At 38.6% G+C, this 17,186-nt stretch overlaps 1 protein-coding gene across 9 annotated transcripts in view; it reads left to right on the top strand.

Moving 5' to 3' along the window:
- The window catches only part of PPP4R1 (protein phosphatase 4 regulatory subunit 1), a 69,623-nt gene that overhangs the window by 16,303 nt on the left and 36,134 nt on the right, over positions 1-17,186 (top strand). For 2 of the 9 annotated variants that reach the window (XM_075744434.1, XM_075744427.1), the window contains 2 exons: positions 1,319-1,454; positions 10,835-10,941. In XM_075744434.1, coding sequence (XP_075600549.1) covers positions 1,319-1,454; positions 10,835-10,941 — 243 coding nt within the window. Of the gene's footprint in view, positions 1-1,316; positions 1,455-9,269; positions 9,313-10,834; positions 10,942-17,186 lie in introns of those variants that run through there. The other 7 variants (XM_075744425.1, XM_075744428.1, XM_075744431.1 and 4 more) reach the window with 6 other exon arrangements.

Here is a 17,186-nt window from a genome sequence, read left to right as displayed (position 1 = left end):
TTCTGGCAAGGATTTCATGTCCTTTCAGCAACTGCAGAATCTGGACCCTCCTTCAGGGATGGGATTTATTTATGACCAGTTAAACAACATCCATTGATTCTCTACCTAGAAAATCGGAGAATTAGTTTGTTGGTGAAGGGATACTATTAACTCAGTTTAAATCTAAGAAATATTACTCTTCTAGAGAGTTTGGTTTTAAATCTTTGGACATTTGGAATATGTTAACGAAGATGCTCAGAAAATGGTAGCTGCTTGTGTATTCTGAATGTAGAAGATAATGATACAATGTCTGATAAACAATTTGCATAACATAGTATAATTGAATGGAAGGTAAGAGGACAATAATCTTTTTTCTTTCCTCTATATAGTTCACTTTTTTAAAAAATCATGGTTGGATTTCTAGATCTGCCTTTGTCTTCCATCCACCTCTCTTTGCCAGTTTTCAAAAGGCTTTTCAGAGAAACTTGGCTATACTGAAGAGAATAGTTGTAGTGTACTGTACTGTTGTATTTTCAGGAGTAAAGTAGATGATCTGGGATAGTTCTTGCACATAAGTGATTGCATTTGCAGGCTAAGGTGTTTGAGTGTGAGGTGTTTTGGGACTGAGTTTTTGAGTAGTTTTGAGGGCATATGGAAGCCAGAAAAGGTGGTAATTCAAATCCTAATTCTCTGAGCAGCTGTACAGAGCAGAGATGGACCCTTTTTCCATTTCATTGTGGTTCCATGTTGATAGAGGTGTCTATTTAGATGAAGTTCCTTATTGATGTGCTGGTTAATAATTATGCAATAGGTGAATTGTGCCTATTGTAATTGGTAGTTGGATATAGAAACACACATCTGAACTTTTTAACAAGTGTAACTTAGATTTTTTTTAAAAAAAAAAACTTTTTTGTTCTGTTAGATGATGTATTAACTCTTTATCTCTGGGCTAATTGCCACTATGATTTAGTTGATGCGTCTTCAAAAAGCTGACTTTAGAATTAGCTAAAAGGCATTTGCGTAATAAAAATGTAAGGTATAAAAATACTGTTCGTCAGCTAAAGATATCATGAACCTTAGATGTTTAGTGAAACAATATATTTGGAAATTTAGAGAAAATTACTCACAATCCATTTAGTCCAATTTATATGTGATCAATAACTTGTATAGAAAAGGCTTTATGGGGGTTGGAGAAAGCTAGGGGGAATGATATAGTGCAGTTAGTAAATATGTTGTAAGTGGGATCTTGCCTAGACTTTTATATTTCAGACCAACAACAGACATCATTTTAGTGTTAAACTACTGTGATGATAAGGAATATTTCTGATGTCTCTGATAGTTGGTGTGGATGACTACAGCTCAGAGTCTGATGTGATTATTATACCTTCAGCCCTGGACTTTGTCTCACAAGATGAAATGTTGACGCCTTTGGGAAGACTTGACAAGTACGCTGCAAGTGAGAACATATTTAACAGGTATGCTTTTTAAATGTCCTGTCTGGCTAACTATTAATCTGATTCAAATCTGACTGAAGTTAATTTGCATGAAATACACGTAATTAAAAAACCCCACAACAACCTTACAAAATTCTTAAGTTTTTACTCTTTGTTTCCTGTAACTCCTAGTTACAGAGCGCAATATTAATGATAACAGAAGAACATTTGCTTACCTCTTAAGCAGCTGTAGTTCAGGACTTCTTGAACTTTTTCATTACTTGGACCACGTTCGTTTAGGGTTTTTGTGGATGCTATAACATTCCTGTTGATGCAGGACTAAAAGATAATAGTAAACTGTATCCATAAATCTGTGTGGAAAGTGACTTTAAGAAAACACTTCACAAAAGGTCAGGAGAGGATAATGAACAACACTGCTGATTGCCAGAGGAACCCAAGAAGTGTTCTGCAGGATCATCCTCATCCATAGTTTACAATTTGAGTATTGCTGCTTCTGGTTATTGAAAATGAAAAATTGCTGAAAAGAAAGTCTTATCTTACTCAGTTAATACTGTGGTCTACATTTGTGGTGGGTTGACCATGGCTGGAAGCCAGGTGCCCACCAGAGCTGCTCTATCACTCCCCTCCTTAACTAGACAGGGGAGAAAAGGTATAATGAAACACTTGCGGGTCGAGATAAGGACGGAGAGAGATCACTCACTAACTATCGTCACAAGCAAAACAAACTGAACTTAGAGGGAAAATTCATCTAATTTATTACCAAGCAAAACAGAGTAGAGGAATGAGAAATAAAATTAAAACTTAAAAACACCTCCCCCCACCCCTCCCATCTTCCCAGGCTTAACTTCACTCCTGGTTTCAACCTCCTTCCCCCTCAGCGGCACAGGGGGACAGCGAATGGGGGTTGTAGTCAGTTCATCACATGTTGTTTCTGCTGCTGCTTCCTCCTCAGGGGGAGGACTCCTCTCATTCTTCCCCTGCTCCAGCGTGGAGTCCCTCTCATGGGAGACAGTCCTTCACGAACTTCTCCAACGTGAGTCTCTCCCACGGGCTACAGTCCTTTACGAACTGCTCCAGCGTGGGTCTCTCCCATGGGGCGCAGACCTTCAGGAGCAGATTGCTCCAGTGTGGGTCCCCCACAGGGTCACAAGTCCTGCCAGCAAACCTGCTCTGGCGTGGGCTCCTCTCTCCACGGGTCCACAGGTCCAGCCAGGAACTTGCTGCAGCGTGGGCTTCCCACGGGGTCACAGCCTCCTTCAGGTGTCTCCACCTGCTCTGGCTTGGGGTCCTCCATGGGCTGCAGGTGGAATCTCTACACCCCCTCATCCTTCCTCCATGGGCTGCAGGGGGACAGCCTGCTTCACCATGGTCTTCACCATGGGCTGCAGGGGGATCTCTGCTCCGGCGCCTGGAGCACCTCCTGCCCCTCCTTCTGCACTGACCTTGGTGTCTGTAATGCCACTGAGCTAGTTGTTTCATTTAAAAGTACAGGTATTATAGCATACTTCAGACAGACACCACCACCCCCTGCCCCATCCCTTGCACACAGACATTGCAATGGAATGGAGAAATTAAAAATCAGCATTTGTATGTTAAGGTTGAAGTTTTCTTGTGTCCTATTTTAACATAGTTTAGTTTGGGCTCCAAATAAATCTTTAATAAAGCATGTTTGCTTGTATGTTGAACTCTTAATTTGGTAGTATACAGAAGATAAGTCTATGATCGACTACCCTTGTAGGTTAGCCTCTGTTTTGTTGTTTGTGACCTGAGTTCTGTAAGGATTTAGGGCTGTGCTTAACTTTAGTCATGTGAAGTCTGCTTAAAATTCCATACTCGTATATATGAACATCCCCCGTTTGGAAGGCTTTCACTCCGATTGAACTGAAACCCATAGAATGGTTTCTCTTATTATAACATGCATAAATCTGTATGCGTAAATTAGTTCCAAAATGCCTGATTTTAAAGTTTTCTGTTTTCCTGAAATCGAAAGTTTGTGCTGTTTTACAATTTGAGATGAAATCAGCAATTTGCCAACCAGGAAGGAGTTTCTGAGTGTTTGACTTTTTCACAGGAGGTGAGGGAAGAGGAGCCTTTAGGGCTATAAGTGACAATTATGTAATAAAAACCGGTAGGGAGGAGAACAAACTCAGAAGTTGTTGTGACTTGAATTTTAAACATGGATAGTGGTCCTAATATTGCCCATTTAAGAAAAAAAAGTCTCTCCCAGTCTCTCAGTATGGATTGCATGGGGTGTGGGGCATGCATAAGCTTGAGATCTTTTTGGTGACACTGTCCAGCTCTAAGCATCCTGTGCTTGCCTGTGCCCTGCTGCAGGGGAAGATGGGTGGAGTAACTATAGTTTTCCCTGGGGCTCTGTTGTGTTTGCTTGTTTCTGGGTTTTTTTGTTGCTGATCCCCTCCACCCCCCCATAAACTTGTTATTTAATCCTAGCTGTCTTTGTGGGCGTACTGTGTTATGTAGAAACAGAAAATATAGGAAATAACATATGATAGCCAGTAATGATGTAACTGTGAGTAGCAGTTATATCGCTATAAGTGATAGTGAGTAACCGTTGCAGACAGTTTGTGATGATTCAGTGTTAGTCAGTCTCAGGAATAATTGGAGAGATTTTTGGTAGATGGATGAACAGGAGCATTTCATAGGGAAAAGATAAGAATAAACCACTTAAATGTAATTTATGTCTCTTAGTATGGTATAATCACATCCAATTACTTATGTGTAGTTTAATGTTATACTATGATTGAGTTAATGTTTTGATTGTTTCTGTGACCTTGAACCCACATTTGTGTGGAAGCTTCAAAGTACAGATGCCCAAACCCTTGAAACATAATCATTGAGCCTGGGTAAATTAGGATAAGATTTTTTTTTTCTAAACAGATAAATTTGCTTTTAGTGTGTTTTTTTTAAAAAATGTTTACATTTCATTTAAAGTATTATTTCTTTTTGTATTTGTTTTTATTATCATTTTTTATCTGGTTAGTCATCTACATATGTGTCATATTTGCAGTGTGTGATTATATTGAATGATTAATGTGAAATTTTAACAATTACTACAAAAGCCTAGTTTCCTTTGAGTGGATTCCTTGAGCGCTCACGATTTCTCAGCTGGTGTCTGAAGACCAAAGCCAGTTGCTCTGAGATGGAAATGGATCTGTGTCTGCATTCTGAGAAACTGTAGCAGATTGGACTTGGAACTTGCAAATAGCAATTGCTTCTTCATTTAAATATATATGATTTTTGACAGGATGAACTGAAAAAAAAGTCTAAGGTAGGGAATCCTTTAACAGCTTCCTAAATGGTGGAAGGAGTTGCTGTGTGATAATTTTTGGCGTGTTATAGTCTACATCCTCGCTGTTTTAAGCGTTGCTGATCAGCACCACAGATGATGTCTTAGTCTATGAGAATGGAGGGGAACCTAACGAATATTACAATAAATTACCTCTCTTGTATTTGAAAACCAAGGCAAGTGGGACTCCAGTTACGGTTTTATTAATGAAGAGGCAGCCTCCAGACCAGATTTGAGAAGCATTTCTACCATATGCCTTAATAATCCAATATTATACTGCAGCAATAGTAGATGCAGAGCAGAAAGCCAAGACCATCACCCTGAAACACAAGGTCTCCTTTTGTCTTGTAGTGCTGGTGTGTGTGCGTGCATGCATGGATGGGGATTCCATTTTGCTATTTGCTTTAAAAACTGATTGCTGGTGCAAATTGGAGCATAGCTTTTGTATCTTCTCATTTTAAAAATCCTTTGTGGGTTTTCCTAAGCTTTATTGCCATTAACTTGCTTCCATTCATCATTAGGAAGACTCAGAAGTATACAACACTCACCAATAGATCTGTTCAAATAGCGAGCCAGTTCCTGAAGAACAGACCCTTCCTGTTTGATCAGCCTCCTTTTTGAGAAATTGCTGTTGCCCTTGCTCTTTAAACCAAAGCAGATCTTGGCAGCGGACTCTCATTCATCAGTACGACCAGTCTTGGCTGTCAAGGCTTTATCTGCATGTAAACGTAGATATTTTTAAGCTATCCTCTTGCCATGCTTCTTTGTGTTCTGAAGTACTTATTTGCTTTTCCCTTGGGAGAGTACCTGATGACTTTTGAAACTATTTAAAAAAAAAAAACCTGTTTAACTTCAAAATACTCAGAGCAGCACTGGGCAGTAACTGAGGATGTGTCAGATCTCAAAGAGGGATTAAGTGTAGGTGTGTGTACTCACATACAACTTATCAGTAGCATTTTTGCTGTCTACAGTATAGGTGAAGGCTGCTCTGATTTCGTGGTACAGACATGTAGTTTCTGATATGGTTGGTAGAAGGCAGCCTTCTTTCTAGACTCCAAATGGAAGAGAGATTGACATCAGAAAGGAGGCTGTACCATGTGTGGCAATGAATTATTTTAACAATTCCTGACTGCAGCAGTCACAATCTAAACCTTGGTTTTACATGTCTGTGATTCTGGAAAACAGTCTAGAAGTTTTTAGAATATATGCTCTGTTTCAGGAACCGAGAAATCAATTTCTTTCAAGGAATTGAGGGTATCGATACATTTTTAGATGTATCAGGGCTATCCTGTAAGCCTTTCCAGTTCTCCACTCCCTTTTGCAGAGTGAAGAATGTCATTTTACTGTGTATTTAAAAACTAGGACTTGCATGCAGAAAGTGCCCCCACTAAAATAGAAGAATGCTGCTTTCGTCCCTCTGTGCAGTAATGTGTATCAAAACCCTCTCTAAGTATGATTGGTGGGATGTTGAGAATCTTAATCAAGACCTTCCTTAAGTGTAAGAAACTACCTTGCCTTATTTTCATTTAAATATGATCAGATTATAACTAACAAGTTAATTGAGAATTTGGTTATCCAGAGCTGTAACTCTTTTTCTTTCCCCACTCACTTTCCTTCTGTCTGTGCAGTCTAACCCAGTGTAAACTTTCTCTTTTTTGGGTATTTGTTGAGTACTGACAATAAGGAAATACCAAACTCGTACCAAAACCATGCAGGTGAAACTCCAGTGGTGTTCATTCTGACTAGGACACTTCTCATAATTTTAGGATAAATTAGGTTATTTCTCCTAATGTCTAACTTTCCTCTGTTTTCATGTTTTAGTCTTTCTAAGCCCACTGTACATCAAAGAATAAAATTTAGTAAAAATCTCAGAACACCTTTTTTGCACGAATTTGCAAATACATGCATACCAAGTAAATTACTTCCACAGTATAGATGGAGAAAGTTTACCTTGTAAGTGTACAATAAAATGATATAAGCTGAACTATCAAAGGACAGAATTTTCCCAAAGCACTAAGAGAAGTCTTACTTCAAGAATACTGAACGTACCTCTGCGTATTTAGCCTTCCTTAAGAAGGGCACAAAGATGATGATTTTGAAATTGGGAGTTTATTCAGAATAGCTTCTGAGATTATTTGGAGATACAGTGACAAGTTAAGTTACTATGACCAATATTCACTTAAACATGAAATGTCATCAGGTCTTGATTTTGAAGTTCTGCACAAATGGGCGAAGAAAAAATTATCTTTCCTTTTCTTTGTCTCTTTTTTCTTTTAATGTATACTTAGTAGCTATGTGCACTCCTTGTGCCGATGAACTCATTTAAATTCTGTAGTAGTTTATTAAAGGGCTAATGATGGTGATTGGTGCACAGTAATTGTACTACTTAGAACTTCCAGTATTGATTCCAAATAAGGTCAAAGTAGTTTGAATGAGTTTGAATGAGCCAAGCAAAGATACTGTCACAAATCCTGATTATGTCTCTGTGTGCAGTCTTCAAAATATCTGTGCCCTTCATGTGGACATAAAGGCAAGGTGTTTGTAATCTATCCCCGTTTAATCCCATTGCTAATTGCAATGAAGCGTGCCTACGAGGTATCCTGTCAGTTTTTCTACCATTGGACAAGCTCTCCCCATGCATGCTTGTGAAAACTTGAACTTTGCTAATTATCCTCCACCTCAGCACATAATAGCTCGAGCGCTTGTACTGAATGCTACGTTCCAGCCTTTGACCTCTGCCCTTTCTTTGACCTGTAAGCTATTTAATGGATAAATAGATGCATTGCTGCTTAGGTGGCAGTTGTATACCAAAGACGGGTATGGTGAAAAAATAATTTTCTTTGAGAGTTCACAGCTGTAGGGCTATTGATTTGAAGCTTCACTTCCCAGAGCAGCTAGAGAAAGTCTTCTTTGGACCTGGAAGAATCAGGTATAAGATCTGACTGAATGGGCAAGAAGATGCAGTTCTACTAGTTGTTGCAATGAAGACAACCCTGCTTCACTGTGAGAATGTGTAAAGGTAGAAGTTCTTAGTGGAGCTTGGTATCTCATTAGAGGTGAGCACTGCACAAACCCAAACCAGTGGCAGGACAGAAATAGCAAGAAACCGTTAATCCTAGTCCCAAATCATGCCCTCGTAACCAGGAGTAATGTATAGTAACATAATGTATGCCGTTCAAATTACTTATATTGTCATCATTAATGTTGGAGTAATTTCTGTCACATATGTACTTGAAGGAGTCTGATTCCCTGTTAGAATGCAGTTAATGGGGACATGTTGTCATTATCCCTAGAGGAAACCTACTCCTCTTTTTCCCTGTCACAGGAGGTGTCTCCTTGCCTCTTGAGCATGAAGCATGTCCACCTATTTTTGTTGTTTTGTTTGGGTCTAGACCAGACAGGTCATCCTTCAGAGCTCTTACAATTTCACAGATGCTTACCTGGTACTCACCTGGCAAGTTGCAGGCAAGCTATTGCTTGCCTTATGCTGCTATGCATTGACAGTACATTGCAGTCCTCTGTTGTAGGCTTTTTTGTAGCTTGACTGCCAATGCTTGCATGAGAAGTAAAATCAAACTGCTAGACAGGGCAACAGGGACCCTTGCTCTCCAACCTCTTCTCTCCAGTAAGCAGAGCATGTTACAGCATGAGCTTGCACGGAGGAAGTCATTGTACATTAGTTGCCTATGTGCTAACCCTCAGCCTGTGGCAAACGTGAGGTGGATTTAGCTCTGTGTCCTGTGTTTGTGCCTTAGAGGCACAAGAACAATTTTGGCAGATTATTGGGGCTTGTGGCAGAGCTAGGTCAGAGCCTGTAATGTTTGGAAGACATGAGAGGACATTGTCTCCCAGAACCACTAGACGGATGGAGTTAAGAGATGACCCTGTCATTACTGGCTGTCTACCCAGTTTTCTAAAGTGAGCTTAGCTTGCCCTGTTGTCGTCTTGTAATACTTTTTACCAGAATCTGCTGAACGTAAAAGTAGACCCACTGATTCCTTTACAAGCCAAAGAGGGAAATACCACCTGGATGCAGGTGGGAGCCGTCTTCCACCTTTAGTCCAGGGAAAAAAATTGAGTGTCTCTTTGTAGCTTTGAGTAAGTTTAATAAATAAGTCATAACTACTTCAAGTTAGAATTTGTGTTTTCATCTCCTCTTGAGTAGAAGGTTTGTAGCCTTCAATTTACAGGGCGGCTACTTCTGCATAGCCATCTGTCCAACTCACAGGAACTAGCAAAGACTTACTGTGGGATGCAGCCACCACGGTTCAGGATACTGCTAACAAAGCTCTGTGAGGAGATGAGAGTCTTCTCAAAACTCCCAGTGTAGTAGGGGGCCATTCCATAGTCACCAGGAGCCAGATGGGATGTAGTGCTGTTTATTGTGGTTCCTTACTTGCTGAGACCAACTCAGTGGGTCAGTTGACTTGTCTCTTGCTTTCTAAGGTTTTTTTGAGATGTAGGAGACACGTGCATCCTGGCAGGCTGGTTTATGAAATATGCTTCGTCTGTTCCTCTTCTCTTTTCAGAAGCGTCCAGCCCTTTAAAAGACCAAGTCAATTCTGCTTCTAGGTTAGTGTGTCACATAGTCTGTTTCCCTCCGTTAGGATTTTGATAGTGGAACTTCCAACTGCATATCAAGATCTCTGCTGAGATGTTGCACTTTTACCAAGTTGAGAAGAGTGAGGGCGAAGAAATTTGTTGAAGGCAAACAGTTTTTTGCAGTTTGGGTTTTTTTAGAGGATTTTGTTGATGTGTATGCCAAAAAAAAGTTCAGTTTAAGATAGTTTTGCAAGTGGCCAATGTGAAACATTTAAATTATTGATTTTCAGTTTGAGGAAATGGAAATGTCTGCTCAGCTTAGGGAATTCATGAAGACCTACTGCATTTCTCCATTTGTATGGAGCTGCGAAGTTCTCCACTTCTCGAACACTAGGAATGTAACCATCTGTTTCTTACCAGTTTGTGACCATTGCTTACATTCACTGTTTGTAGTGAACGTGATCAAGTTTAGCTATGCTTCAACTCTTGTCTACAGCACTGCTGTTTGTCAACAGTGCTTATATCTAGGCTACATCCTAACAGTGTTTCTGTCAGTTCTGGAAATATCTGGCACTTGACCCTTGCTGCTTCAGCATTTTGATAAATTGCTCTGGGGCAGTACAAGAGCTAGTAGCGTGTTGGATGCTGTTCCTTGGTCCATTCCACTGTTGGGATCATCTGGCTAGCTCTTTGAACTGGTGTTCAACCCATGTTGTCCAAAAGCGTGGTGGTGGGGAAAGTTAGGCAATTGTTGAGGAGAAAGGTTGATTGCCGCACATTGCCAGCTGCATTGTTTAAAATGTAATGTTTAGGGCCGTCTAGGTAACTGATGGGTATGACTTTGTAACGTAGGCTGCAACAGAACCTTAGAGGGGAAAAAATCCAAATTTAACTATATCTTGTCACTGACGAGTTAATCCTTAGAAAAATTTCTTGTGCATTAGAAGTAACTGAGTTGATTCCGACTTGTTTCACTTTCTACTTTGCTTATTGTATATGTCCCACATGGGCTAGTACATTTTATTTTCATGGTATATACCCATTGCTCTATATAGCATTTGAATGAAGTTTAGCTTCTGTCACTGTGAGTATGGAAATCTTCAGCTTGAATGTTCATGCTTTTGTTTGTGAAATAAGTTCATAATTCTGTTTAGCGCTGTTCTGACAATAGTGGTGTTGTCTTGCTTTGTATGGAACAAGTTAGGGAATTCAGAGGTGAGGATGGAAGGCTGACACTAACTTCCTAACATTGGCCTTCTGTTTGCCCACTTAGCAGATGATTACTATTTTTTATCTTTGTGGCTGGTTTTCCTTATCCTTGTAAACCAAAGAGATACTTTTAATGTTACGTTTAAAGTTAACAGTTTTTTAGGATTATGCCAGGTATCAGAATTAAGAATTCCCAAAGCAGGACTAACTCAATTGACTGAGTTAAAAACGAATCTATGTAAAATTTTACTGTTTGGTTTAAGAAACTTGTATGATTGCACAACTTTTTGGCTGTTTTTCTGGACACAAATAATGCTAATTTTTAATCTTTCTTGTAAACTAGGCAAATGGTGGCTCGAAGTTTGCTGGACACTTTGAAGGAAGTCAGTGATGATGAGAGAGATTGTATTGCTGTGTTGGAGAGAATCAGCAGATTAGCTGATGATTCAGGTAGGTAGCATTAAACACTTCACTGGGTTAACGAGGGAAAGTCAGAATTGCTGAACCTGTGTTCAGCACAGGACCGATATGTTCTTTCTCATCTTCAATATTCAAATTAGGCTTCTGGAAATGCAATAAAACACTGTAAAATTTCATTTTGCTAAATTATCCCCCCAATGATTACTTTTTTTCCTTAATATTTTCCTCAACAGAATTAAGCCCCTTCAAAATGTAGATTACCACTTCTCATCAGTACATTTTTGAATAACTTCAGTACTTCAGCTACTCAGCAGATCTACATGATTATTTTAGATTTGTAGATAAAGATTAATTTATTGCATTGAAAATAATCTTGCAAAACATCTGTGCAAAACTCGTATTAGTTTTGATAGAATTTAAAAGCTGAAGTTGTTCCTTTGGTCCCTTTTGGGCAACCAGTTGTGAAGGTAAGAGAGGCAGCAGGAATTGGCAAGCAAGATGCAAATAAAAGTAATGAGTAGGAGGGCTCTTGCTCATGAGTATGTTGAGACTGCTGGGTGTTTGGAATAAAAGGCAAAAGCAGGAGAATAATGAAAAACAAATACGAAAGAAAGAGTTGCTTAAAATCATTGGGGGGAGCGGATGAAGGGAAAAATGGTGTGGACACAGTTGCAATAAAATTCCAGGTTGAAGATGCTCTAGAAAGGATTAAGGGCTTGATTTCAATGTAGCTGATACAGTTGAAGCACCAAGAAGGAAGAAGGAAGGCTTTAGCAGCAAAACACCAGAGAAGATCTGAAGTTCAGTCTTCTGTCATTGTAGGAGTGCTATGGAAAGAAAATTATATTAAATCTTGTATGAGAAGGAAATGTTTCTTCTGTTTAATGACTGTTAGTTTTTCTCCCTTCTTCTGGAATTGTGGAACATAATGTTTTCCAAGGGTAAAAAGGTATTCTGCTCATTTCTGTTATTCTGTCATTACTGTCTTCATTTAAAATGCACATTTTTATTTTTCTGAGGGAACATCCTTGTTTAGCCAGGAAAAATAGCCTGTTGTAAGCATTACATAATTGTATTGAGCACCTCTCCAAGGATTCTTTAAGAGGAGAAAAAAAAGTCACTATTCATTTAAGATTAAATGTGCCTTTAATTGGGAACAGTGGCATGCTGCTGTTTCTAGAGTGCTCTCCTGGTCTGCTTCTGATATCTGTATATACAGTGCTTGTTCGTGTGATAGTGTTAACAGTTTTGAGCATCAGAAACTTTCTGGAGCTTCATTTCAAGTTTGGAAAATAGGACAGATGTGTCTGGGGAAAATGGCCTTGTGCAGCAACTTTGTAGCTTTAGGCTTTTCATTGGTGACCGAGTGTGTCAAAGTTTGTTTAGGTAGAAATGTAATGGCAGCCAAGAGCTGAGCTCAAATCAATTTGTTACCTTTAACAAGGGTGGAGTACATTTTTAGTCAGGGTTGATATTTTTCTCAGCATCAGTAAAAGCAGCATTTCAGGCTTTTCCTGTGTTGTAGAAGTTGTCTCAGATCTGCCAAACTAGTAGCACTGGATTCTGCAGCTGCCACACAAATTAAATATCTGCAAACTTAACTGAGTTTTGTGCCTCAAGCAGTTGCAGTATTGGACTTGGCCTGTTTCTGTAAGACAGGTTATTAGAATATCCTTGTGTCTTAAACCATGTGAAAATTCATTAGGGAACTAGATCTGCTTTGTATCTTCTTAATATATGTGCTTGACTATTATTCAAACTGTAGCACACTGTTTTTTGGGTTTTTGTGGGGTTTTTTTGAGGTTGCTATTACTAGACTTGTTTTTCATTTTTCTCTCATCTGATGCATTTTTCTATTTATGATATTTTTCCAACTTGTTCTGTAAAACAAAAAAAGCCCTGAATTTGGAATAAGAAAACATTATGAAAATATCTGTGCGTTTTGACTTGCTTGGTTAGAGCCAGATATCTCTATGGTTAGAGCCATCCTGGAGTCAACCCTTCATGTTTAAATGCATAACTAAATAAAAATAAAACCAAACTGTTGGGAAGTCAAACTAAACTATGTACAGGCCTTCTCATTTCTAATGGGTGGTACTCATTTGTCTTATGTCAAGTTTTAAACATTTGGAGGTATTTGTTATCTTTTGTCAAATCAAGTCACAGAGAGTGAGGTACTTTTTTTTTGGCCTGTAGTTGGTATAATGAGGTTTGAATTGAAGAATGTACCCGGGATACATGATATCTTTGTGCTACTGCTGCTATCTAAAATATGGGTACAGCAGTGAACCAGAAATACCAACTGTCCTAAAGCTGCCTAAGCAGTCCTCTATCCTGTTAATACTTTGCAACTTCAGAAGTCCTGTATTTGGGCTGCTGTTTTTCAGGCATGGTCCTTGCTTGAAAAAGAAACACGTTTAGGTGTTTTGGTGATTTTGTGTTTTGGGGTTTTTTGGTTTTTTATAAGCTGAGGCTACAATGAGACAGACATTTCTATGTTTGAGAGCAGACTTTCAAAACAGTAATTATTTTTATTCTTCATGTACTGTGATAACACTGTAAGAAGCTAATGCAGTGTTTAGCATAACAGATGACATTTAATGTGAAATAAAAATTATCCTTTACCAGAAGAAGATCTGGGTCCAAATATATGATTGTAGAATGGAAGGCACAAAAAATCATGAGACTGTGGTTTGGTATGATTGACATAAATCTTGACATACCAGCTGGCTAGCCACAACATAAATCTTTTGAGGCATCATGGCAAAGGCAAATAATCAGCTCTAAAACTTTCAAAAAAAAAAAGTTGACAAAAATTCTCAAAGAAACAGCTTTTGGTGGAAACTCCTTTGGACTCTGAGTAATGTCTTACTAGTATCACTAACTTAGGAAAGTTTCTTTGAGGGGAAAAGAATTAAGTATTGCCTGTACCTAAAGAATGCTAAGTGTTTTAACATCTGTTAACAGCCAGTGTGCGGGTTGCAGGTGGACAGGCAGCAAGTTGTAGTGAAATATATTATATGAAGGAGAGTTCTAACAGCCGTTGTGTAACTGCACATGCAAATGAAATAAAGCAGGTCTTCTGACAGGACAGTTTGGACTCTTTCTAATGAATTAGTTCTAGGTTACCTGTGGTCTTGCAGCCCTATGGTAGGTTTCTACAGGGGAAAAAAATAACAACTTCAGATGATATTGGAAATGAGCTGCTCCCAATGCTGATGGAACACAGGAACTGCTGTGCCCTGGTATCATGTCCTGCCGTATGTAAACGGCAGCACAAAATAGCTGTCCAGTGGAGGAAACCCCTCAGTGGCAATTGGGGAATAATCTGCTGCCTCCAACCCTGTTACTTCCAAAGAAACTTTCTCCAAATCTCGGTTGTTTGGAAGGCTTGTTTTCTTCAGTGTTTGTCTTCATTGCAGTAGTTGGGTGTTATTGTTAAGTCTGCAGTTGTGCTGTGGGATTTGCATATTTTTAGTCCTTCTAAACTCTGGACTTCCCTACTGTCTTTGCTAGTGAGTTTCCTATGATAGTTACAGCTGAGATACTTTGTATTGCTTTTTAGTCTGCTGTTTAATCACTTTGTTATTTCTCCATTTCTTTAGGGATGTTAGGTATGGCTTCCCACTTAGATGTTTCTGTGGTTTCTTTGAACCTATAAAAGCGAAGAAGCATCTTGGCATAGAAGCCCAGTGCTTGGCAAATGTTAATTTATCCCCCATAAACCCTTGTTAGAGGGGGAAAAAAGCTTATCTTCACGATAAAACAGCTGGTCTTTCCTCATTCTCAGATGTAGGCTAGCCACAGACATAAGGCCCTTGTTCAAGCTCAGATATGTCTGTCTTTTTCATTTGAGTAAATTAGTATCATTCGAACTCTTTTTTTGGTACCAGCTTGTGAATGGCTTATATGATACAAGGCTTCATCATTGTGTGCAAAAGTATGATTATCTGGCTTAGAAAGTTGACTTCAGCCAGAATTACTGCATTACTGACATTTTGCTCAATGTACTTGCAACAGGCAGCAGAAAAGCTTTAAATCTTATTTTCTTGGGGTTCTTTTAGAGGGAGAGTCTATATCTTCATTTCTAAAAGAAATGTGGCATTTTAGTGTACTATGAAATAGGTACATATAGGTATCTTTCTAAAGAACTGATGGGGAAAAAGAAAGTGACTTTCTGGAGGACTGATGCTTATTTGCTTTGAATATAACCAACTAGGATTTTTTTTCTCCTGAATGAAACGTAGCCTCTCTACTGCATAGAATCAGTTGTGGATGCAGTTTGCAAACCAAAGTCATTTTAAAAGCAATTATTAGACTAATTGGTCATTAAGTTTTGAAGCTGTATAATCAGGCTTATGTGGATGTCCTCACAACCTTAATTACTTAATAGTGTGCTTAACTTACGTTAGTAAGAATATTTCAATTACTGCTGTTGGTCTAGAGAGAGATGTCACCAATACCTGTCAAATAGCACATTACAGCATTTCATTTAACAAAATCTTCATTTGTAAGCAATATTAATGGGAATGCCAAGATTTGCCTTTCCCAGCTGTCAATAGCTCCGCCTGTGTTTTCACCCCTCCAACATCTTCATGTTTTGCATACCTCTTCTCCCATCTCCTGCTACACTAAGAATTTTTTCTTCAATTGATATCATCCTCTCTTGTCTCTCCGTGCATCTGATGGATGATTAATGGTGACTTTACCCTCTCTCATTAGTCTGTATTACTGACTGGCAGAGCGAGGAGTGAAATGAAGTCCTTTTCTGGTTAGTTAGAGAAAGGAACCTGACTACTGAAGCAGCACACACATCAGACACATCAGTCTTTCTGATGGACTCCTAAGCTAAAAGGGATGGACTCTGGTTACAGTGTATTTTCACTTGTCTAGATTTTCTTTTGTCTTCAGAAAGGTAGCGGAGTTGGAGGGACAGATGAAACAGGAAACTAGAGAAGTCAAAAGGGAAAATATGGATGACTAGAAGGAAAAAAAAAAAAGAGGGGAAGGGAAAGTTATATTTGGGAAAGGAGGACATAGATAAAGTTTGAGTTGATGAACCTTAGAATTTATTTAAACTTTGTTTTTGATCATGCAAATGATGTTTAGTTTGAGCATAGACATTTATACAAATCCAGAACTATTGCCATGCCCTTGGCTGATTTAGCATCTTAGTATGCTGTGGACCTTATATTCAGGCTGAATACAGAAATGGGGACCTATACAGGGGAAGGGCATGAATGTATTTTCTGTGCTGCATGTTTCTCTCAAGCACATATAAATCAATATTTTCATTTGCCTTTCACAATTTTTAATAGATTTTTTTAAATGCAAAGCTATGCACTTACACCTACTTCTTACTTGCAACCCTTCATAAGAACAAATATTAATATATTATTAATATTTAGGTGTATTTAAAACATTCATAAAAATTGTCAGTTAAAGCAGCATTAACATAAGTAGTAGTTAGTCTTCATATACACTTTTACAACACAAAAACCTTACAACCCCTCACAAATGTAGGGGAAATTGCTGCTTGTGTTCCAGAATGGTTATTTTTGGATAATGAAAGCTTTGTAGAATTTCTTCTAAATACTGTATGTTGCTACAGAATAAGCTATTGTGAAATAAACATAGTTGTGAGCTGGCTCTGGAAGAACTACTTCATTTACAAATAACTGTCCTGGAGCAATTAGTTGGTATTATACTTTGCAGCTCTGCAGTAATCCCCTATTAATTTCCAGTATAAAGCTGACCATGGTGCCTTACTTCCTCATAGCTGAAGTGGAATAGAGAGCAAACTGAAGCCTCAGCAGGGATGAAATAAACATTACACATTTATATAAGAAAGTGAAGTGTATGTGCTAGGAATAACTAGATGAGTATGTTGACACTTTGCTTACATGAGAGATGCTGTCAAATTCTAGGGGAAATGTAAATGTTTTTTCATGGGTGAGGAAGGAACAGTTAATTACTCCTATGCTTTTAGAGTCAGTTTGGGATGTTGATTTAAATGGTGACTTGTGAAATAGCTAAAACTGAAGGTTGGTGTGTATCGGTCAAAGTCTGCACATGTTCTGGAGATGTTTGTTGGAATACATTGCTGGTTTCATGTGGTCTGGAAATCGAGAAAGGTATAACTGCCATTTTATTTTGGCAATGTCTTTTCAAAGTTATTTCACAAACAGAAGAAATGGAAGTCTATTTTAACTTTCTTCTGTCATTCTCAGTTTTGCTTAATTTCTATAACTCCATTCAGTATAATTCTGTATCTA

Source organism: Balearica regulorum, chromosome 2 (assembly GCF_011004875.1).
Source record: "Balearica regulorum gibbericeps isolate bBalReg1 chromosome 2, bBalReg1.pri, whole genome shotgun sequence".
NCBI lineage: Eukaryota > Metazoa > Chordata > Aves > Gruiformes > Gruidae > Balearica > Balearica regulorum.
This window is presented reverse-complemented; position numbering and strand designations above follow the sequence as displayed.